The sequence below is a fragment of the Colobus angolensis genome, unplaced genomic scaffold, assembly GCF_000951035.1.
Source record: "Colobus angolensis palliatus isolate OR3802 unplaced genomic scaffold, Cang.pa_1.0 Scaffold175, whole genome shotgun sequence".
Classification (NCBI taxonomy): Eukaryota; Metazoa; Chordata; class Mammalia; order Primates; family Cercopithecidae; genus Colobus; species Colobus angolensis.
In genome coordinates, this window is record NW_012114877.1 from 5457634 (window position 1) to 5482590 (window position 24957).

At 40.7% G+C, this 24957-nt stretch overlaps 1 protein-coding gene across 2 annotated transcripts in view; it reads right to left on the reverse strand.

Annotated features, from left to right (window-relative positions):
• Positions 1-1218: 1218 nt before the first annotated feature.
• CPVL (carboxypeptidase, vitellogenic-like) overlaps positions 1219-24957 on the reverse strand; it is a 206033-nt gene continuing 182294 nt past the window's right edge. For both annotated transcript variants that reach the window (XM_011938619.1, XM_011938618.1), the window contains one exon: positions 1219-1470. In XM_011938619.1, the coding sequence (XP_011794009.1) occupies positions 1360-1470 (111 nt within the window). In that variant the 3' untranslated portion in view covers positions 1219-1359. The remainder of the gene's footprint in view (positions 1471-24957) is intronic.

Genomic DNA, 24957 nt, shown 5'->3' on the forward strand with positions numbered 1-24957 from the left:
GGTGAAGTGACTCCTCCTAAAACGTCCAGCGCATGTGTGACCCATATGAAACTAAACCTAGGTCTCCCAGCCAGTCAGTGCCCTTTCCAGTACGTAGTTATGGGACATGGGACCAAATACAGCTAATTTAACTTGCAGATGGGATTACATGGAAAACTTCTTGCATCCTACCCTGCCCCAGTTTATTCTCTGCAATAATTAAAATCTGCTTTTGATCAGAATATTTGATTTAATGACTTCTAGGACATGGGTACAATGAACACTTTAAAAAGGAAGATCACAAACCTGAATGAAATCAGGCACAAAATGAGAAATTAAAAGAATAAACTCCATAAAATATTTGCCTCAAGAACAGGCTTTGACTTTTTAAATTTAATTCTCCACTGAGCCAATTCATAGATGGGTAATATGAGAAGGAAGTGATGTGGAAAAATCCACACATCTTGTAGAATTTCAAAGAGATGAGAGCACATGATGCATAAATCGAAAAGATGTGCCAGGATATGATATTTTAGTTAGAAAACTGCTAATGAATGTATATTTATAAAGGTATATATTGATGCCAGCTTATCTTAATTTTTTTGATATTCTAACAATGATACAAAATTAGGTTGTTCTTTAGTTGGGGAAAAGAAGTAGAGAATTTGAAGCCCAAATTAAAATGGCTCTTATAAATAATGTAGCCTGCAGGCTCTTTGAGAAGTGTGTGCACCTCAAACTCAAAGAAGGAAAAAGAAAACGAAAAGGCAAAGATTAAGTTGGTTCTCTGTATAAGAGCCTCTGCTTATCAAGAATTGGTTCATCATTACTTTTATATATAAGATTTTTATTTCAAAGAATTCTTTTGTTCTAAGACTTTATACATTTGAGAATCTTTTCCCCAAAACGATTATAGCTTCATCCATTTATCTGGGATGATAACTGAGCTATTCTTATCCAATAATATTTCCAAACACCTTCATATGCATGGCATGCCAAACTTCTGTTATTGGCAGAAAAAGATGCTGTTACAGCTTTGTTTGTTACAACTGCACTTTTCATTTACTCTTAGAAGAAATTAAAAATTCCTATTCAAGACCCTAAATTTTCATTTATACCTCTTGTCTCAGTGTCACATCATCCATTCCTTTTATCCTTTAAGTTAAATCATGTAAATCTTACTCATGTACTCATGTTAATTTTATAATAAACCACCTCCCCCCCAAAACAAAAGCTCACTTGTTTCAAAGATAATTTTTATTGATGAAAAAAATCTTGCAGATATGAAAAGATAATTTTCTTATTCCTATGACATTTTCTGTTTTTACAATTTTCTTTTCAGCAATGGAAACCTCTAATGTTCTCTTTTGGGAAGGTAGTTTATCCAACGTAAGGATCCCATCCTCTTCCATAAATGAATCGATTAATCATGTCAAAAGCTCTCAGAGGCTGGTCATAGGGTAAAATATGTCCTCCACCTCGAATAATTACCTTAAAAAGAAAAAGTAAAAGAACGGAAATTTAGAGAAATGGATATTCTAAATACATGGAAAGTTTTCATTCAGATTAAACTCTATTTAAAACTCACATGAAATACAGAACATACTCTCTCAATGCATGCCTTTGGATAGGCTTTAATAATAGGCATGTTAAGGTAGAAAAGTTTTAAAACTTAGTTAATTTTACGCAAAGTTGTGTTCATTTCTCATGAGTGTAAAAATTGAAAATTATTCCTTGTCTTTTTCCTCTTGAGAGTGATCTGCCTGCTCCCAGCAGTTGGGAGTGCTGGGCTGAAGGTGTTACCTGGTGAGGCCCACCTCCAGCCCACTACTTCTGGGGTATGTCAGGTCTGCCTGCAATGGGGTGGATTGTCTACTTAATTCCACCCTTCAGTTAGCCAGCCCAATTGTCCCTCACACTGAGCCATACCTTCCATCTTAGCCTTTATCAGTAATAAAGGGGAAATTTTGGTTCTCAAAAAAAATAAAAAAACCAAAACATCCTTGACTGAGGCAGGAGGATGACCTGAGCCCAGGAGTTGGAGGCTGCAGTGAGCTAGGATCATGCTACATGGACTGCACTCCAGCCTGGGTGACAGAATGAGACCCCATCTCTGAAAAAAAAAAAAAACAAACCTTGACACTTGAAATAAAAGAAAGTCATGTTTTGAGCAGCATAGAGTTAGAACATTCTTTTTTTTTCCTAATATTGGATTATAAAATATTTTAAAACATAGCAAATTCAAAAACAATTCATATAGTGATGATTTTGAGTCTCTCCTGAACATTCACTTTACTTGCTTTCTCACATAAGGGTGCCTCTATCCATCCCACACCCATCCATTAATCCATCTTATCTTTTTGACACATCTCAAAGTAAACTGGGCACATAGCACACTTCCCGCAAACACTTCAGCATCACATTATTCGTCAGAGTTCAATATGTGTTTACAGATTTTCTTCTTTTGAGTCAAGACACAATAAAATGCACTAGTCTTAAGTGTATACTCACCACTTCTGACAAATGCATACACCTATGTAACCCAAGCCCTTGTTGGGTGATGTAAAGCATTCCTAAAACATCTCTAATGACGAGTTCAAATCAACAAAAGGGGACTGGTCTCTACTCATCAAGCCTCTAGCATCAACTAATATTCCAAGTAGAGGCAAACGGGAAGCTGTCATGATTCAATGCCAAAAGGGCAAGGACTGACACTGAGGGTTGGGAAGTTACATGCAGCAGAGGTCAGCCTGGCCTGAGATGTCTTGTTCCATATGTGGAGAATGGACAGGAGGTACCAGTGCATGAAGTGAATAAACATATGCAAAAAGGGCATCACTTTCAGTAACTTCTAGCTGCTGAATCACAATCAGCAATTAAAGGTCACTTTCACAAGGCCCTTCCTAAGAGGTTGGGTTCTTTTACTTGTCTCAATCTGAAGGACACTGAGGCAGAAAAAGTATATTTGGACAGTGCATTTATTATATTGCAAATCTGCCCCTACCTCCCAACACATTCCATCTTACAACCTTGATGTGCGGTAAGTAGGATTAACGCTATTAGATGATACTCACCTTGCAGCTCGCAGCTATACAAGCTGTGCACTGCACAACTGCAGGGAGCACCATTCACATGAGCATTGAGATGACTGAGCTATTTGGAATTAGTTAGTGGCTTGTCCAAGTCACACAACTGTAAGTGAGATAACTAGCTAGAACCCTGACTTCTGATGCAAACACCGGTGTGGTGTTTTTAATCAAATCCTAGTACTCACACAATCATTCCTTACCTTTGAACTGAACTTCGCAGCTTAGTCATGGAACATTTTTATTCACCTCTCAATAGCCCTCTGAGGTTTATTGATGGAAAAAAAAAATCTTGCAGATACAAACAGATAATTTTCTGTATTTTTGTATTTCACATATTACAGTGAGGGAGGCAGATCTCATTTGCAGATATGGGACCTGCAAATGTGAAACTTTTGTGTTTTGCTGCAGTTGATCAAAGGTCATGTGTGCCTCACTGCAATGACAGCGAAACCCATCGACCATTTGTGTACAAGCTTGCAACTGGAAACCCAACATGCCCACTTTTTATCACAAACTGAAAGTAAACATGTGTGACAAGAACCCCTTCATAGGACTCTAGAGGGAAACTTTTGCCGCCCTGCAATCCCAGGCTAGACATTTCTTCCTGCAGATTTTCATCCGTATCTCTGGCCCTGGCAGGAATCTGATGAGTGATTTCTGTGCAGCTTCAGCTCAGCTGAGGACACTTAACAAAGTCCTATGTGTGACAAAACCCAGCTGCTTCAACTGGAAATGAGTTTGGCAGCAATGATCCGGAACAGCAATAAATTGAATATCCGAGAGCTAAAGGTCATCCTGCCCCAGAACCAGTGCTGCAGCTGACAAAGGATAAACAAAGAATAGCACAGTGCTTCACAGCCCGGGCTCACAAGTCAGAGTGCAGGAGCGTGGCGAGAGGCACTACACGTTGTGTGACCTTGGGCGAGGAACTTAACCTCACTGAGTCTCAGGTTCCTTTACTTTACAATTGGGAAACAAGTATTACCTCGTGGGGTAGTTGTGAGTTATGTGAGAAGTTAGTGGAATAATGTCCCTGGAATATTTAGTACAGTGCCCGACCTGGGATGGTCTTCAGTAAATATTGGTCATTTTCATTATTCTTCCAACACTTATCTATATTCAAAATCCAAAATCAAAATGCCTATATCAGGAGGATCACTTGAGTGCAGGAGTTTGAAGCTGCAGTGAGCTGATTGAGCCACTGCACTCCAGCCTGGGCAACAAAAGGAGATCCCATCTCTAAGTATAAATCAATAGATATATATGTATATATGCTTATGTGAACCTAACTACCCTAGAACATGGTGTTCCTACATTTTCATAAAAAACCTTGGTTTAAAAAGGTTGTTTAAAACAATGGTTCTTGGCTGGGTGCAGTGGCTCACGCCTGTAATTCCAACATTTTGGGAGGCTGAGGTGGGTGGATCATTTGAGGTCAGGAGTTTGAAACCAGCCTGGCCAAGATAGCAAAACCCCATCTCTACTAAAAATTGAAAAAAAAAAAAAAATTAGCCAGGTATGGTGATACATGCCTGTAATCCCAACTACTGGGGAGGCTGAGGCAGGAGAATCACTTGAACCCAGGAGTCAGAGGTTACAGTGAGCCAAGATGGCACCACTGCACTCCAGCCTGTGCAACAGAGCAAGACTCCACCTCAAAAACAAACAAAAAAAACAATGGCTCTCAGACTTGAACGTGCATAAAAATACCTGAGCTCATTAAAAGAGATCGTGAGGCGTCACCTCCAGACTTTCCAGTTCTGAAGGTCCAGGACAGGGCCTAAGAATTTGCATATCTAACAATTGCAAAGCAATGCTGATGCTGTTGTTCCAACTACTTGTTGAGAACTACTGTTGATAATTTTTTCTATTCTGTGGCAAACCAGGGAATTCTCTGTTTACATCAAGGTAATTTCATTAAGACCTACTCATGAATACAAGTAGAAATTTGTTTAATACCTACTGATGACCTCACTTCCTGGGCATCCAGTCTCCTGGTATTTATTCACACACACGCACACTCACACACACCTTCCCTGTCCATAATTATCAAGTGGTGAAGGAGAGCTGAAGGGGTCAGGTGTTCTTACTCTTCCTCTCAGTGACCTGCCTGACCCTGGTCCAATTTCTGAGCTGCCATGTGTAATGACCCAATGACATTGTAAATTGTGTCATTAAGATTGGGGGGAAAAGAAAGCTCGTTAAGGAACAAAGTTTGTTTCACATGCCACAAAATTCCCAAACAAAACATATTCTCTCAAGCAGATTCACATACAGCATTTTACTGATATTAACTTCAAAAATAAATACATTTTTGAGTGTGGAAAAATAAACCACTTTGTCGTTTATAGTCAAGCCACTCAGCATTCACAAATCAAAGATACAGATCGGCAGCTTTTAGAGGTGAGTAACAAAATGTGGCGGGGCTGTAATTACATATTTAAATGTGACAATATTAATCTCAGGGCTCCCTGAATAGAACTGTCTATTTTGGGTGCCTCCACACTACAGCTGCAGCCTCTAACCTCATGTGTTCCAGATGTTCCAGGGGGTCACAAGTGTGTCATGAATTTCAACAGGGTTATACAAACACTTTAAAGCTTCATTCCACTTAATTTTTTAGAAAACGATATAATTCTCCCTGGAACTAGAAACACAGACCTGCCAGTAAAGGTTTCCCAGTTATGCCTGTTTAGATGACAGAAAAGCGAGGGAAGTTCACAGTGGGCTTGTTGATGTAGATGTGTCAGGGGAAGCTTCTTGGGGGTCTTGATGGAGATCACTGGACGGAGAGTGCTGGGTGGGGTGGGGGTGGAGGGATCACCGCAGACAGAGGAAAATGCTGGGGCCGTGAAGCTGCGGGCACGTGCAGCACAGGGATCACCGCAGACAGAGGAAACTGCATGGAAATGCAGGGGGGCATGGAAATGCGGGGGGCGTGAAACTGTGGGCACGTGCAGCAGAGGGATCACTGCAGACAGAGGAAACTGCGTGGAGGCCATGAAGCTGCGGGCACGTGCAGCAGTGTGTGTGTCGTCCCATTCGTGCGGGAATAGAGGGAAACAGAAGAGACAGATGAACAGGCAGACACTAGCGGGACCATGTGATGCCCTAAGTGACATGCTGGGATGAGTGGACCTTATCCTGTCGGGCTTTAAAAGCAACCGTGGTAAAATACACTAACATAAAATGACCACTTTAACCATTTTAAAGTGTACAATTCGGTAGCATTTAGTATATTCACACTATCTAGTTGCAGAATATTTTCATCACCCCAAAGGAAACCCATATACATCAGTAATCACTTCCCACTCCCCTCTCCCCAACAGCCCCTGGCAACCATTAATCTGCTTTCTGTCTCTATAGACTTGCCTATTCTGGATATATCCTAGAGGGTTTTAAGTAGGGTAGTGACGTGCTTATGTCTGCATTGTAGAAAAATGACTTAATGTCTAAGGAGGAGGCTAATTTGGAAGGGAGTGATACTGGCATAAGGAGGCAAATTAGGAGACTACCAAATCAGGTGAGAGGATGTCGGCTCATGGGAGAGACGGGGAGAAGGGAAAGGAGAAGAGGTAAGGTGGAGCCAACAAAATCAGTGATTAATCTGATATAAAGATTAAGTGAGACTTTCTCTACCCATCCCCAACACATGCTCCCCATTTCAGGCTTCTGACATGGGCAAATTTGCAAAGGTGGTGCTTCTCACCAGGAAAGAGAAAAGAGCCACATGGGAGCTGCAAGTTTGGGAGGCAGAATATGTAGGATTGGTTTATTGTTTCTGCTTTCCAGTATAGAATGATGCATACCCTCAAGAGAATCTTGCTTGTTGTGGTTTCTGATTTACATGGAAGTTCTTTTCACTACTTTTATTCCATTCCACATTTACTAAATCTTATATTTTAGTTTGCTTTCAGACGCTAACTATAAGTAGAAATAAAGTAAACAGCATTCAAATAAAAATATATTGAAAAGGAACTTGGGAATGAGAATAAAAAGCAAGCCAAAGCTTGTGAGCAGACACTTCCTAACAAAGAAGGCAATAAGTCACTTTTGAAAGAATGAAAAAACAGAGCAGAGATCAAGGCTGGGAGCTGCTTCAACAGCACTCAGGGAGACGATTCTTGAGGTCTCCCACTGTACATTTCTGGTGTAGCAAATGGTTATTATTGAATAGAAGGAGAAAAGGAGCTTCTAAGTGCTTCAGGAGACCCACATGTAGCCATCATAATGGTATACATTCCTAGAGCAGTTAAAACCTTTGGTGCTCCTTTACAGCATCCCCAAGGGGTTTCCTATATACACCATCTTAAACAGTTGCAACAATACTGTTTGTAATTTAGGACTTCCGCTTCTGACTGTGACACAATAGCCTGTATCAAACCAACCTCATTCCATAGAAAACAATATAAGCTGAATTAAAAAGAAAATAAGCTCTTTAGAGGTATCAGAGAGCAACCAAGCCTTGAGACAGGCCACGATCATAGAGAAAAGAGAATTACAAGGAAGTGAGCCTAACATTTTGGGCTGCTTTTCCCTTTGGGAAATTCACCAATTTTAAAGCTTCTCTGACCAAGACGCCAAGTCAAAAGTGGCAGATAAGAGAATGAAAAGCTCATTAGACTTACGGTGCTTGAGAGACCAAAAAACAAAAACAAAGAAAACCCCAAAAGAAACAACAACGACGACAAAAATTGGAGTTGTAAAAGCCTGTCAAGGAGGGACAGCACTGGTAAGCACTACAGGTTTTCCATCCGTTCCATGAAAGACAATGCCTTGGAAGTAATGAAAAACCAGAAACATGTTAGTCCTCAAAAACCTTGAAATCAAGCACTGAATCAATCATCGCAATCCCAGACGGAATCAAGGTGATAATGCCTCTACTCTGCCTGCCTTCTAGAAAAAATTGAATCCTTTTGGAAGAAAAATAACATTTTTCTTCATATATTTTTTGTACATTTTTTCAACATTTAATAAAATTTAGTAGGCATGACAAAGAACAAGAGCAAATGACTAAAATTTAAGGAGAAAAAAAGATAACAGAGACCACAAGTGATCCAGATATTAGAGTTACCAGGTACACATTTTAAAGTAACTGTGAACAAAATATGCAAGATGTTAGGTACAGAAAAATGATTCACAAGAGAATTAGAATATGTAAAAGTGAATCAAATGGAAGTTCTTTAAAAAGTTATTCATTCATTGTTCATTGAAATTAAGAACTCAATCAATGTTTTAGCAATAGATTAGGCATGGTAGAAGAAACACTATATGAACTGAAAGTTAGGTCAGTAGAGGATATCCAAACTGAAGCATGGAGAATAAAGGTATGGAAAATACAAAAAAAAATTAAGGAAGAAATGGGGCAAAAGAAATAAATAGTAACATTCAGAGATACTGACTGAAAAATTTCCAAAATTGACAAAAGTTACCAAGCCAGTTTTGAGAAGCTCTATGAATCCTAGATAGAATAAACACAAAGCAAACGAACCACATCACAGTACACACAATAGTATATTAGTAATAGTATATTATACTATAGTATATATATGTGCATACACACAGACATACACACAGAATAGTATTTTGCTAAAACCAAAGACAGAATCTTGAAAGCTGTCATAGAAAAGGAAACAGTACTTTCAGTACCTTCAAAGAACAAGAAAGCTGACTACTGAACAGAAACAATGAAAGCTGGAAGACAGTGAAATAATATCTTGAAAGTTTTGAAATAAAATATCTGCCAACCTTGGACTTCTATAGAAATGAAGACCTTGTAAAGATATTTTCAAGGAAACAAAAAATTGGAAAACGTTTTTGTTAGCAGACCTGCACTAAAAGAAGTATGAAACACTGTTCTGCAGACAGAAGGAAAATTATCCGTAAAAACATGAAAATGCAGAGGAGAATGAATAGCAGCTGAGAATTTACATATGTAAACAGAAGTAAGGAGTATCAATAATTAATAATGTCTTCTGGAGTTTGAAATATGTAGAAGTTTTTCAAAAGACAGTATTTGCACAAAGATGGTATAAAGTGAGTTAAAGTGTTGTAAGGCAGCAGTCTCCAACCTTTTTGGCACCAGGGACCAATTTTGTGGGAGACAGTTTTTCTATGCACAGGGGTGGGGAGTGGGGGATGGTTTGGGGATGACACTGTTCCACTTCAGATCATCAGGCATTAGATTCCCATGAGGAGCACACAACCTAGATCCCTCATATGCGCAGTTCACAATAGGGTTCCCCTCTTACGAGAATCTAATGCCGCCACTGATTTGACAGGAGGTGGAGCTCAGACAGTAATGCTTGCCTGCACTCACCTCCTTCTGTGTGAGCTGCTTCCTAAAAGGTCACAAACAGGTACTAGTCTGTGACCCAGAGACTGGGGGCCCCTGTTGTAAGATACACTTTTATATCTGGACAATGGTAAATGTATTGACTCAAAACTGACTTTCTTAAATCAGGATATATGTCATAATCTCTACATAAACATAAAGGATAGATAAAATAATCTATTATTATCAAGTTAATAGTGGTAAAAGGGGAGGGCAGTATGACTTCCAAATAATAGACTGGATAAAAGGATGAGAGTAAGTGGAAGAGGCATTACTGCATGATATGAGAAACAGACTTCTGACAATCAGGGTACTCAAATGAGAAGAAATCTTGTGGTCAAATAATACACTCCTTCCTTTTAGAGAGATACAGAATGAATACCTGAGAGGTGAAGACTGTTCAGTCAAATCTGTTAGCCTTCACCAGATCAGTCAGACGTGCTTTGAATGTGTCTATTAAGAAAAAAAAAAGTCATGGAAAATTTTCTCTATATTGACTCCAAGAATTTCTGTGTTAACTTCAGCAAAGTTGGGATGAATGATTAAAGTTGAAGCTTTCTCTTTCCTTGGTCATTATAGTTAATGAAAATCTAAAAGCAGAGTACAGGATAGCAGGATAGTAGGAAGCCATTTGGCCTGATGGTTAAGAGCATGGGCTTGGGATTTGGCAGCTCTAGGTTTGAGCCCAGTTCTGAGACCTTGGCATAATGACTGAACTATCTCTATTTTCTCATTTGTAAAATAAGGATAAGAATTTTGGTGACCACTTGTCCCATTGTGCCTAGGGCCAAAAGGTTTCTGGGAACATAGGGCTTTGAGTGCTAAAAGTAAAAAAGGGTCAGACAATCTGGAATGGTTGCTCACTCTATGAATATTTAACTTTTTGTAAGGATTCAGAGACAATACCTATAAAATGATGCAGAGCACCCAGTCTACAAATATGTCTTTCTTTGCTTTTCTTTTTTTCTTTTTTCTTTTTTTTGAGACAGGGTCTCACTCTGTGGCCCAGGCTAGAGTGCAGTGGTGTGATCCTGGCTCCCTGCAGCCTCTGCTTGCTGAGTTCAAGTGATTCTTGTGCCTCAGCCTCCCGAGTAGCTGGGACTACAGGCATATGCTGCTACACCTGGCTAATTTTTTGTATTTTCAGTAGAAACGGGGTTTCAGGCTGGTCTCAAACTTCTGGGCTCAAGGGATCCTCCTGCCTCGGCCTCCCAAAGTGCTGGGATTACCCATCGCGCCTGGCCCATTACAAATAGGTCTTAAGTTTGTACCATGTGCCAGTGTATTAGAAAGATAATAGGACTCAACCAATGGTCACTCTACTACTATTATCTGAGTTTTTATGACCAACAGAATATTTTTTTTTCCCTTTAAGAAGCAGAGTAAGAGCAGAAGTTACAACACTAATAAATACAACTTCATTGCTTTTTCAGAAAAAAGGATTATAATACAGTCTTCAGAAGTGGAAATGTTTCTTTTCCAGGCTTCTTTGATTTCCCTTTTATGAATCCTCCCTTTCCTTGGAAAAGGCCCCAATTAAATTAATGAAGCAGCTTGAATGTGAAAGCAAACCTCTGTCATTGCACTCAACTTAACTGTGTCTACAGTGAGTTTTATCCCTGCCAATGCCATGATCCATCCCATTCTTTGTCTCCATCCCCTCTCTCCTTTCACCACATGCAATGCCAAACACCCTCTTCTTCCTACACAGAAATGCCAGGAAAGCAAGACTTTACTTGTCTTAGCAGAATGGCAAAAAAACTGTTCCATCTTTTTGCCTTTTAGGAACCCACTTTACCACATAGGACTTGATGCAGTTCAAAAGTAATCAAGATTTCCCATCCTCATTCTCTCCTTCCCTGTCCAGTTTTTATTTTTGATAGCCACAAGAGGATAAAAAGCACAATCCAGTTCATTATTTACACTTACTCAAGATCTAGCTTTATGATCTACATTTGTAGTTTTCTTTTGGAAGAGAGAATAAGAGTGGGGGAGGAAGGAGCAGAGGTTAAAGCAGTAAATGCTCTCGCCAGGAGTGTTGCAAGGACTTAGATCCTGACTCATCATCTTCGGTGTACCATGGAAACAAGAGCCAGCTAACCTGCTAAAGATTTACTTCCTGCAAACAGCAATGCAAGAAAGTTTTAGCAGCAGTGTGCAGGTACTCCCTGTCACTGGATCAGGAGAGCCAATTGTGCACATTGCTGCCCGACTCCATGTTTAGTGGTATGAAGTTGGTAGCTTGAAATTGGCTGTGTGAGAGTATTTACACTATGGAAACTGGCAAACACTACAAATCAGTGCCCTCTCTCCTCAGTTTCCCCTCAGACTTCTGGTTCTCTGACATTTTGGCTGTCCTGGGGAAAGAGGAAACATTCTGACATTCTTCTTCTTTCCAAGGTGAACTTAAGGAACATCCACCTATCGTAAATTACAAGGTCTAAAACTTCTTTGAAACCTTGGGTCCAGAAATCAGATGAGCCAAACTTCAAAAATTTGCAGAAAAGTGAGAAAGGCCTGTCACTTGTTTCCATTTCTGCCTACCCTCACTGAGTTCTAGCATAATTGATAATGATAGAATTTCAAGGCCATGCTACAACATCTACAAGACGCTTCCATTTATATCAGAACACCATGAGATGCTCCAGAGCTGATCTGTTCAGGACAACTCCAGACCAGACAGGTATCTGGATTCAACTATGTTCTCAACCCACAGCCTAAGGGGACCCCAGAACCCCTAAATGTCTCCAGGTTCTGGGAATTTAGAATACAGAGCATGCCAAATAGCATGATATTTTCATGATGCCATTTGTTAAAATAAAACAACGTACACAGTTTTTACTGCCAACCCCAAAGCTGTACAAGGCAAAAGTACTGCTTTAGTCTAACTGACAATATAGCACTATCTTAACATAATTTTTCCCATCCCTCTATTTCTCTACCCCACTCCATCGTCCGCCTTATTTGTTTATCTCTTGCTTTGTTTAACATCCCCACAAGTGATTCTGTGAGTCTTTGGTTACACTTCAAATTAAAACAACAAAAAGTTACTGTTTAAAAAGCAAACCCCAATTCCCTCGTTGTTCCTCAAATATCATTCTCCATGTGTGGATAATACTCTAAAATATAGACTTCTTAGTATTTATCCGCTTTCCATTTAATGAAATGGTTCTCTGTTAAATTTCAATAGATGATTAAAAACCACTCAACAGCCAAGAGAAAGTTATGGATTGTTGCCTAGCTGTTATACCTCAATAAATAGATTTGCTAGCCAATTTATATTTTAAATAATGCAATAAATTAGCTCTCAGAGTACTAAGTGCATATTTGGGTAGCTTAATTTAGAAGCATTCTTCTTATGCTAATCGGTCCTCTCTAATGAAATAGAACCACATGCACTAAGAAGACTCTTGGCAAATAATCAGAGTCAAATTGGGAGCTGCTATTGTTTATTATTTCCTTTGTCTTCGGGAAGCAAGCTGTGTGGTTTTTAAGAGAAGGGGAAAAAACAAAAACCAGGAATTCAATTATTTTTAAAGGAGAGGATGCTCTAGTCAGCACTGAGGTAGTGAAATTTCTACAACTCTTATAAATTTGTGTCCCAGAATATTTCTCATTTTTTCTCCCATGCAACACAGAAAGGAAATAGTCTTTAGCTGACATAAACAATGCGGTCTTCAGTTTGAAGCGTATTGTTTTGAACTGTTCATTATCTCAGCACGTCTACTCTGTTTCCTCCAAGACACTTTGGTGTGTACAATTGGTGAACAATCATAGCACTCCTTGAGAGATGTAATATTAAAACACACACACACACACACAGTCAGAGGCAAAGCAGAGGGGCATGGGAATGAGGTGGAGGCCGATTTGATTTTAATTCATCGAACATTTACTCAGTGCCACAAACTGTGCTAAGGGGTATGCTACAAAAGTATTTAAAAAATAAATTATTCCTGTCCTCAAGGAACTCAGCATCCAGTAAAGGAGGAAGGCAATTAAAGAGTTGAAGTGTGAAATCCTAGTGTAGTACATACAATAGAAGATATACGTAGATGGAGAGAGAGTTGCCCAGAAGGAGATATTCTGGGGAAGGATCAAGTATACCAAGATTGCCAAGATTGAAAGGCAAATGGGAGTTTTCCAGGTGTGTTAGAGGAGTAGAAAGGGCCTTATAAGGCAAGAGGAGGGAATCCCATGTGAATTTCTGGGTGCGTGTTTGGGGGAGGATGTGGTATTTTGTTTGTCAACATTTTAATTGCAAAGGAGGGAGAGGGTAAGAGTTAAGGCTGGGAAAGGAAACAGAGGCCAGATCAAATCTTTTCATTAATCCAGGTAGAGTTTGGACTTTATCCTGCAGGTATCAGAGTTAGTGAGCAGTTTTAAACAAGGAAAAAAAACCACAATTAAACTTGCATTTTGGAAAAAGCACAGAGAAGAGGGCAGATTGGTGAGGAAGGAGATCAGTTAAGACCAGCCAAGCGGGCTATCGGAAAAGGAAAAAAAGTTTAAACGACAATTTAAAACAGTCATTCAGAGTGTTCTTGAATAGCATCTTAAAACTTTTAAAATACCACAAGGCAAAAACTTGCATTTTGAAATTTATAATGTGGGATAGCCCTCATGTTTCTTTTAATGTCCACAAAATGCTCACTAGTTTTATTGGTTTATATAATGCAGTGTTTTTCTTTTTTGCTAGTTCTTGTGGTTTCTATGCTGAGCACTAGGAAATGAATAAAATCAGACCAGCAAGGATGTCATAAAGCAGATGTGAGAAGTGCTAGCTAAGGAACTGGGTGGGTAATATTTGCCAATTACTATTATTCTTCATTTTCTGGTAAGACTCACAGCAAAGCAACTCGACAAAGTAACTCTCTACCTTGTTGTTTCAATGGAAAAATGATGGAAGTGAGAGGAATTTTGTGAGAAAAAGATTCATTTTCTCCCTGTGTTTTGGGGATTGCTGGCAAACCCAAGGCATAAGCTGAAATCTGTTGATTTTATTTACTTGCTGCTTCTTACTGAGCCACTGTTGACAGAGCTGAATTGAAAAGGTGCTAAGGGAATAACTTTCTGATTTTTTTTTTGAGCTGGATAGTTTGCTAGCCAACCTTAGCACAGGACACCCAGGAAGAAAAACAGACTTGGATGTAAAATGTCCACTCCACCTTCACTGTGTGTGTGTATGCCAGAGTCCTTTAATTTGATGGCATTCAAAAACAAACAAACAAACAAACAAACGAAACAACAACAAAAAAAAACCAGACAGAAGACAGCCATGGAAAGAGAATATAAACCATGACTTTTAGACATGAGAAAGCACAGTAAGCCTTCCTTTAATTTAACAAGCTCCAGTGAAAGAACTAGAGGCAAGTCCAAGTGTTTGCTGAGATTATGGAATAATCAGAACTCTTATACTTTACTGCCAAGAATAATCAATTTGGAAAAACAGTTTGACATTATCTAGTGAGGTTGACACAGGCAATGGAGATATGTGCAAAAATGTCCATAGCAGCACTATCTGTAGAAGCAAAATACTGAAAACAACCCAAATGTCCATCAGCAATGGAATGGGTGAATAATACTTATATGATGGAATACTATGCAGCAATGAAAAAGAATAAGACACAATTGAGCATATCAACATGGGTGAATCTCACATACAGTGCTGAATAGCAAAAGTATGTTTCTGCAAAATACATACAAAATAATTCCTTTTCTATAAAATTAAACATGAAAAATAAAATATTATGTATGGATATGCATGTCTGCAGTAAAACTATTAACAAAGCAAAAAGAAAGGGGATGATAAAAGCAGAATTCAGGACAGCAGTCTACCTCCAGGGGTAATTGGGAAGGGCAATGTTGTATTTTTTAAACTGGCTGGTGAGTGCAAAAGTGTTCATTTATCACTGTTGTATCTTACACAGCACTGTAAATATTCTTTGATATGTATTCAATTTTAAATTTAAAAAAAGAAAAGAAAAACCACCTGCTGATGCTGCCATCCTTGCAAAAATGAATCTTTAGGAAATCTAACATGTTCTCTGCTGTGCTTTTTTCTTCTCCCCTACACAGAGATGATGAGATTGGCCCCATGTCTGAAAAACAGTATGTGGGGAAGGCATGGAGAAGCAATTGAACTGAAACAAAGTTAAAACTGGGAAGTCCCCCTCTGGCAAGCAGCTCTAAGATGACAGAGCTGGTGCCAGAATCTAAACCTTGGGACTCTGGTTGCTGTATAAAAAAATAAATATTAGGAACAAAAATAAATACCCACATCTCCATGCTGGACAGCAGAAGAGCAATAAGTTGCCAAATATTTGGGTTTGTTTTGATAGTTTTTTACTTTCTAAATGTAAGCTCCTATATTTCCTGTCTTCCGTATGTTAGAAGCTCAGTACAAACAGGAGAAAAAGAAAAAAAAGCTGGATGTGCCTCTTTTGTTGTCAACAGAGATGTTTCAGATTATCGTTAAATTAGAAGGGACTCAAAACTTTAGAAATAACTCATTACTCAACTCAGCCATTTTTATTTCCTATTAGGCTGTCATATAGCAAAATGTCCAACACTGCCCCATCCTTTTCTGCTACTACTACCTTTTGACAAGACAGTCTCTTTGTTACAGTCAGGTTAAAACTGGATACAACTGTGGTAGTTTCAGGCCTATCTGATAGACAATATCGAACTCATTTCATCATCTGAAACTTCAATACAAAATGTCTTATAAGGACTCTCTGAACACAGCGAGAGCTTCTTGCCCTGTGAAAATAGATTAATGCTAAGAGAGCTCCCTAATGGCAATAGAAACTAACATTTATTTTATGCTTATTAGGTGGCAGGTAGAGAGAGGGTCAAGTAATCTATAAGCATTATCTCAATTCATCCTAATAATGAACCCTCCTGTGAGAGTCGTGGGTGATAATATTATCCCAATTTCACAGGTGAGGGGGTTCTTGGAGAGGTTAAGTAACTTGCCCAAGGTCATAAAGCTGGTACATGGTACAGTAGGGATCTATTCCAAGTCTAACACAGTATCCATTCTCTTAATCCCTATATTAGAACATCCCTTGAATATGGTAACAGAAGTAGTTAGAATTGCCAGTGTCTGGTATCACCAATTGTGATAAGTGACTTGGGCTGGGGAGAGTCTATAAATTATTCTCAACAATTCAAATAGTCTAATGCATGGGTTCTTCATCTGTTTTTGTGCTACAGTCTCCTATGACTGTCTGGTGCAGCCGATGGACACCTTTTCACAATCATGTTTCTAAATACATGCTGGCTGGGTCTGGCGGCTCATGCCTATAATCCTAGCACTTTGGGAGGCCAAGACAGGAGGATTACTTGAGCTCAGGAGTTCGAAACCAGCCTGAACAGCACGGCAAGACCCCATCTCTACAAGAAAATATAAACATTAGCCAGGCGTGGTATCATGTACGTATGCTCCCACATACCTGGGATGCTGAGGTGGGAGGATTTGTTGAGCTTGAGAGTTCAAGGCTGAAGTGAGCCATGATGGTGCCACTGCACTTCAGCCTGGGCGACAGGGTAAGACCCTGCCTTAAAATAAATAAAAACATAAATAATACACAGTGCACATGTACCCACACATATACATATATAATATACAGTGAATTAAAATCAAATCCTAGGCTTTGCTAGGATTGCAAATGAAACATTCCATTGAAATCATCAAAACAGTAAAAAAAAAATTGTGAGATAGTTATATACTTCTATATTAGCACATTCAGTAGGAGAAACCAGAGGGTCTGAAAACTACTATAATTTTAATTTTAGTGATAAGGATAAAAGGTTTTCAAGGTATTTCCAACAGTGTATGTGGTATTTGGTATGAGAATGTCTCTGCTTTCTATTGGTGACAGAAGTCAAAGGTACTGCTGTGCCACTGTGATTTGTTGCCTACATTTATAAAGGAAGGAAATGTGAAATTTCACAATTCATAATGAAAGGAAATGCTATTTCAGTTAGAGGTTAGTGAAAATAAAGATGCAATTTTTTCTCTTCCAAGTTCACTGATAACTCCTTGAATCCTAACCACAGACCCTTACTCCAGATTAAGAATCCTTATTAAAAAACCTAATGACTAACAAATGGAAATACTGAGCTTACTTATAATTAAGACTTCACAGTCTAAAAGGTTGCACTTTTTTTTTTTTGCTTTGACATGGAATTGTATGAATCTGTTATCCAGAAAAAAAATTCACTGTGGCTGGTGGACATCTTTGCTGCAAACCATCACTCTGGATGATGTTTAAAGCAGACACTGCTTGATAGTTTTTTCTTTGTTGAAAGGCGACACAGACACACTACTATCTAAGAGCACTGCACACCAGGACCACATAGTTTCAGTACAGCACAAAACTGCTGGGAAAAGGAAACTATGCTTTTAAACAAATAAAAAAGTTTTCTTACAAGTCTAAATTGCCAGTGATCTATCAATAATTTAAGAGAACAAAGACCACTTGTAAACCTACAGTGCATGGCAGGGAGTGAAGTCTACAATTTAGATTAAGGTTTTGGCTGATGATTTCAGAGAACCAGTGTCATACCAGTTGATACTACTGTCCGGAAGACAGACACAATGCTTCAGGTCAATGGCTGATTTGTAAAGAGTAAAACTATGTTCTCAAATTTCTAGTTGACTTGTAAATAAAAATGGATTTAGAACACATTTCAGGAATCAGAATGAAAGTTTCTCCAAACATAAGCCACATGGGGGTTCCTGCAAGATGGAAGCCATGTCATTATCAACAGAGGGACAAAAGACATCATAGATTAGGCTTCCCAAACTGGCCACATATTAGAAACCTCTATGAAGCTTCAATACCAATGCCCAGGTTCTACCCCAGACTAATAAAATCAGGATATCTGGACGGCAGGTGTGGAAATCTGCAAAGGTTGAGACACACTGGTTTAGGGCAAAGCAGCAGATTCAAGATGGCTCCAAATTCTTTGCCATTCTTCCCACCAAAAGAAATCTGCTTTGCTCTGTGTTTTGCATTGACCAAGAGAGAATGAAATGGAAATAACATCTGGGACTTTTGAGTACAGGCCTTAAAAGGACTGGCATCTTTTGCTTTTCCATTTGGAAGACCAGCCTGCTGTGTTGTGGAAAAGTCCAGGCCAGGGCACTACATGATTAGAGGCCGAATGGAGAGAGTACTAGAGTAGAGGAGATCATCTTGGATGTCCCAGCTTTAGCCAAACTCCCAGCTGAATGCAGCTGCACATATGACCTCAGCCTACCCCATCTGAATCAGACCCACCCAGCTGAGCCCACTCAATCCACATATTTGTGAGAAATAATAAATTGTTTTAAGCCACTGAGTTTTGGAGTGATTTATTATTCCATGATAAATAACTGAAAAAGGGAAATATTTGATGATGATTCTTTTATCTTTTTCTTGAAAGATCCATCTTGCCTATCTTGGAATCTTGATATGAGTTAAAAACCAAGGCGCGATCCATCTTTGTAAGGCAAACATAAGACATAATTACACTGAGAGCTTAGGCAAAATTTTATGTCATGTAAACAAAGACCAAGTTCCCATATTAGGCAAACCACCAGCTCCTGCTGCTCCCAACACCCTGCCCCCAAATCCGTGAGAGCTAGCAAGTACATTATCTGGGTGGCCTTTGTGGTAGACATAGAGATGCACCCCACTGGACCTCTCTTCAAGGATGTACTTGCTGCTCAGCTTCAGGGAGTGCATTCAGCAGAAAGCCCCCAGCTGTCAGCTCCTTCAGGGTCTGCCTCAGCTGCAAAGAGCTGCTTTCCCAAGATGATGACCTTCCTGGGGCAGCCCAAATTTGGTGAGTGAATGAGCTGGGCATAAAAGGCCTCACTATTTTGGCCCAGTGTGCGACGCTGATAGAAAATATGCTCTCAAGAGTTCCCCGCCTGGTTTTTCTGGCCTGTATCACAGTTTTATTTCTCCCTTCATCCAGTCCTGCTCCTATACCCTTCCTTCCACAGGTGTTGGTCTCTAACAAACTATTTGCACCCCAAACTTTGCCTCAGTGCCTGCTTTTGGAGGACCTAACCTGTGACTTCAGGGAAGCTCTCTGGCTGGGAGGTGGGGTGTGGTTTGATTACTGTGTTCTGGTTTTCTGCCCACAGTCTGATTCCCATAAATGGCCAGAGGAACTCTGCCCATGTCTGGAAGATACAGACAAGGAACCCATGAAAGAGGACATCCATCATTGTAGAAGGCAACTGCTGGTGGGGGAGATGAAGATTCTGTTTGCCAATTTCTGTAATAAAGCCAAAACATTTTGTTTTGTTTTGTTTTGTTTGAGACAGGGTCTTACTCTGATGCCCAGGCTGGAGTGCAGTGGCATGAACATGGCTCACTGCAGCCTCAACCTCCTGGGCTCCAGTGATACTCCTATCTCAGCTTCCCATGTAGCTGGGACTACAGGCATGCACCACCACACCTGGTTAATTCTCTCTCTCTCTCTCTATATATATATATACATTTGTAGGGACAGGGTCTCACTATATTGCCTACCCAGGCTGGTCTTGAACTCCTGGGCTCAAGCGATCCTCCCACCTCAACCTCCCAAAGTGTTGAGATTACAGGTGTGAGCCACCATGCCCAGCCAAAGCTAAAACATTCTTCCAGGGAATTAACTATATTTGATTATCATTGCCTTAAGCCTATTTAACAGTTATTTTCCTCCATTCAATATGTTTTTGAAAACTTCTCATTCCCTCTCATCTGGCCAAATGCAAAAGTGACATTTTTTGCTTGTTGCTTCCTCTGACCATGTCAATGTTATCAAGGACCTGCTGAAGACCTTTCCGGAACTGTTCCTTCAGAAACAGTTCATAATGCTTCCTAAGCTGTTTAAAATTCTTAATAAAACACACAAAAATGAATTCTCAGCAGTAATTCCAAGAAAGGCAGGTGGCTAGCTGTCTGTCATTCCCTCTGTGGCCTATCCGTGAAAATGTTCAAATCCTAGTCTGATCGTCCACTCGAAGGACTATAGTCATTCTTTCCTCCATATTCTAGTTGTGCATATTCAAGAAACGAACAAAAGTTAATGTGAGTTTTAGAAAAGCACAATTAGGAAGCTGTGGTTGTTACTGCTTTCTGCAGACAAACCATGACTTCTCTATCCTCCTCCTTATAAGAACTCCTCCTTCCTTTAGGGAACAAAGTCTTCTACGGTGGTTAGGATGTGCTGCCAAATATTCTGTCCACCACCACCATGCCACCCCCTTGCCACCACCACCACATACCCCAAGGGCAGTAGTATGGTTTGGATCTGTGTCCCCACCCGAGTCACTTGTCTAATGGCAATCCCCAATGTTGGAGGTGGGGCCTGGTGGGAGGTGACTGGATCATGGGACAGATTTCTCATGAATGGTGCTGTCTCCACCATGTCTCCTTGGGTGCTGTCCTGGCAATAGTGAATGAGTTCTCATGAGATCTGGTTGTCTAAAGGTTTAAAGGTTTAAAGGTGTGTGGCATCTCCCCTGCTCATTCTCATGTCTGCTCCAGCTTTGCCCTCTGCCATAAGTAAAACTCCCTGAGGCCTCGTCAGAAGGAGATGCCGCCATGCTTCCTGTACAGCCTGCAGAACCGTGAGCCAGTTAAACCTCTTTTCTTAGAAATTACCCCATCTCAGGTATTTCCTTATAGCAGTACGAGAACAGACTAATACAGGGGGCATGTAGCCTAGATCCGGCTACAGTTCATCCCTCCCGACTGCACTCCCCTCACAGGTACTTAAAGACAGCATGGGGTGGTGGAAAGATCGAAATTTGGATTTTCAAATCTCAGATACTATTGCTGTTCAAAGCCTTAAGCAAGTTTGTCTGGTGAAGCTTCTGTTTGCTCAGTTATGAGTTAGTAAATACCATGACATAGTTTATAGGATAGCTACTCTGATTCCATAAAATTGTGGATTAAAAAAGTGTGTGGTAGACCATGGCCTGAGAGCTCACAGATGCTGAATCATCAGTCGCCATCCTTATCATCTAATTTTAACTTCCCATCACCCCTATGAAGTAACTGTTCTCACTCAAGAGTTTCCAGCATGGTGGCTCATGCCTGTAATCCCAGAACTTCGGGAGGCCAAGGTGGGTGGATCACCTGAGGTCAGGAGCTCGAGACCAGCTTGGCCAATACGGTGAAACCCTGTCTCTACTAAAAACACAAAAATCAGCCGGCTGTGGTGGTGGGCACCTGTAATCCCAGCTACTTGGGAGGCTGAGGCAGAAGAATCGCTTGAACCCAGGATGGGGAGGTTACAGTGAGCCAAGATCACGCCACTGTACTCCAGCCTGGATGACAGAGTGAGACTCCATATCAAATAAAAAAACAAAACAAAACAAAACAAAAAACAAAGTTTCCAGGACCAGTAACCAGCCCACAGCTAGCAAGTGACACAATGGAAGTTTAAACCAGGCTTGTCTAACTCCACCTTCTTCTCCTGTCATAGACCCCCTCCAATTGGTGAGGGCTTTCCAGAACAGTCAAGCTTCAGGGTGGCGTGCTGCTTCTCTTTGGTTTCCCCAGATGTAACCTCTAGCTGAAGGTCTGATTCCTGTTGGAAACCAGGACATTTTGGGAGAAGCCCCTGAGCACAGTGTGGCAGACCATGGGCCTGAGGGCTCTATATACTAAACCCAGGTCAAGGTCAAGGTGCAAGTCTTGGTGCAGGGTTTGTGCTTTAGGGGGCTGAGGATGCTTACTAGGGCCAGGGACACCAGCATGCAGTGATCTCCCTGTGGATACTTAGCCTTTAAGTTGGTGTGGACACACAGTAAACACCGTCTCTCAAACAGGGAATCAGTCCTCACAGCCTGGGCATTCCAAAGCTTATTCCCCCTGACCTCTATTTCAGGACTTCCAAACCAGTATCAAGAAGGTGGACGTATGAAATAGATGGAGAATCTTCTTCCAAGAAAGCTCCTTATATGACTTCCTATTTCTAGAGTTTCCTCACCCTGAATTCATCCTAAAGTTACCATTATAAAGTTCCCAAAGAACAGCTTTTAAAATGTGCTTTGAAACCTCTGATGGTTCCCCACTGCTTAAACAATGGAACACACACTCCTTACGTACTATCCAGGCCCCACGTTCCCATTCTGGTTTCTCTCCCATCTCTCACTCTCCAAGCTGCAGGCTATGAGCCAGACTATGCACTCTGCCCTGTGCCCTGCCCCGTATTCTCTTATCCATGACACTGCCCACCATATTCTCTCTGCTCATTTTGGCCAATTTCAGCATGCGTTCTTTTATTAATATCACAAGTTCCCAGATAAAGCCATAACTTTTCTTAACATTATATGAACCTTGACTCACCACCAAATCTTAGTGCCTTTGTAAAAAACCCAATCGGCTGGACGTCGTGGCTCACGCCTATAATCCCAGCACTTTGGGAGGCCGAGGCAGGCGGATCACCTCAGGTCAGGAGTTTGAGACCAGCCTGGCTGACACGGTGAAATCCCATCTCTACTAAAAATACAAAATTAGCTGGGCATGATGGTGCATGCCTATAATCCCAGCTACTCGGGAGGCCGAGACAGGAGAATTGCTTGTACCTGGGAGGTGGAAGTTGCAGTGAGCCAAGATCATGCCACTGCACTCCAACCTGGGCAACAGAGCGGGACTCCCTCTCAAAAGCAAAACAAAACAAAACAAAAACCCCAATCTTCTCTCTGTCTATAGGAAGTGGTCACCTTCGGTGTGGATTCAGAGCTAACACTAGATGTGAAATACCTTATTTCTTGGCCCTGCTTTAATTACCGCAGGCATGCATATAGGCTTCAATTTTAACACTACCAGCATACTGCTGTGATTCCATTATTCCAGTAGTGGGTATGCTTGTGAAGTAGAGAAACTCTGGGCTGGAAGCCAAGACTCTAACAGCTCAGACGTGAAATGGGTAGGATACTTTAGGGAAGTCACTTAACCTCTGGGTTTCAGTTTCCCTTCCCTGGAAAAGGAGGCCTGAAATTCATTCCAGCCATTAAATACAACCTAGCCGAGATAATCCATCTTGTAGCTTTGGAAGAAAATGGAATTGATATTGACAGTGAAAACATGCAACTTTGATATTTGGAGAAAGGCACAGAAAGATCCCAAAAGGGTGGCCTTGAGAGTGATGGCCATTGGTTGTCAGCAGACAAGGAGAAAGAGGACTCAACTTCTGGGACCCAGGGATAACACTAGTAAGGATTTATGGTCAATGCCAGTGCAGAGGCTACCCATGACTTTGGTTATCATGTAGCCTGAGATTTACATTTTGTGTATATTTCTCTCTCTCTATCTCAGTGGCTAGAGATAGGTATATATGCACATATATATATTTACATACCTATGTAAGCATAGAGAGCATTATGACATTTGCTGAAAGTCACTACCCTATTCCACATTGCATTGCTGGCTAACTGAGCCCCTCTGGACATTAATGAAATATAGGTATTTCAGATTTTTGTTAGATGGTATCTTAGAAATAAGTTAGTCCAAACCTTGCATTTTACAGACAACTTCTAAATTTTACAGAAGCTCAGAAAGTCTGCTGCTCAGATTATATAACAGGACAGTGTCCAATCCTTAAAAATGGCACCAATACCAAAGACTTGTTACCTTCTAGGTCAGAGCCAACAAGGAGAAACAAGAAGCACTCGCTCCTCCCCGGATCTCTGAAGGCTGGTGGGAGCTGCGTTTGATTTCTCTGGGCATGGCTTGATGTGAATACATAGGGAAAATTGCTCCCTCTCTCAGTACCCTGCTGCTCCCCTAGGAGAGCTGTCATTTCTTTAAGTGGACATTTTAGGTAACCATCCAGAGACAAGCCCACTTTGGTTTCAATTTTTTAAATTAAGAGCTGTGGTGTTTGGCAGAGAATGGGGTTGCTTTTCTGGCAGACACATACTCATGCTTCTGTTTTGTGTGTCTAATGCTGAAAAGCAAGTCCATAGCTAAGGTCCGTTTTCTTCATTATCAGACGCTTGACATTTGGACAGTATTCTTAGATCCAAGCCTCACAGAGAATGCCTTTGTTCACATGGGAGTGTTTTTCCATCCTCATAACCCTCATCTCCACAAACCACCCCAAACCAATGCTGAGGCACTAAGGGGGAAAGATCTCTGCCAACATTTTAAAATCACCTACACAAAATGCAGATCCCTTGCTGCGTGGTAAAACACTCACTATCACAAACATATGTGGGCCTTGCTTCTTTTGTTACTTGTTTTTTGGCAGCCAGAGAAGTACCATTTCATCTCTAAATGTGTTTTGCATTCACAAGAAGAGTCAGCGGGTTGAGTGTGATATTTGCCACCAGTTTCTGACTGGCGGCCAATTCCTTTTCCCACCTCTGTGGGACATGTTGCCCTGAAGCAGCAATCTAGCCTCCCAAGCTGGACGTTTTATGCAAAGAGCCAAGCAGGACACATGTGGGATGCCAGGCCTGGGAGCATTTCACAAGGCTGGTCCAGGGGATATGAAATAACAGGTGGTGGAGGCAGCCATCAAATAATCTTGAGGAGATCCTGTGTGTGCCTGGTGAGA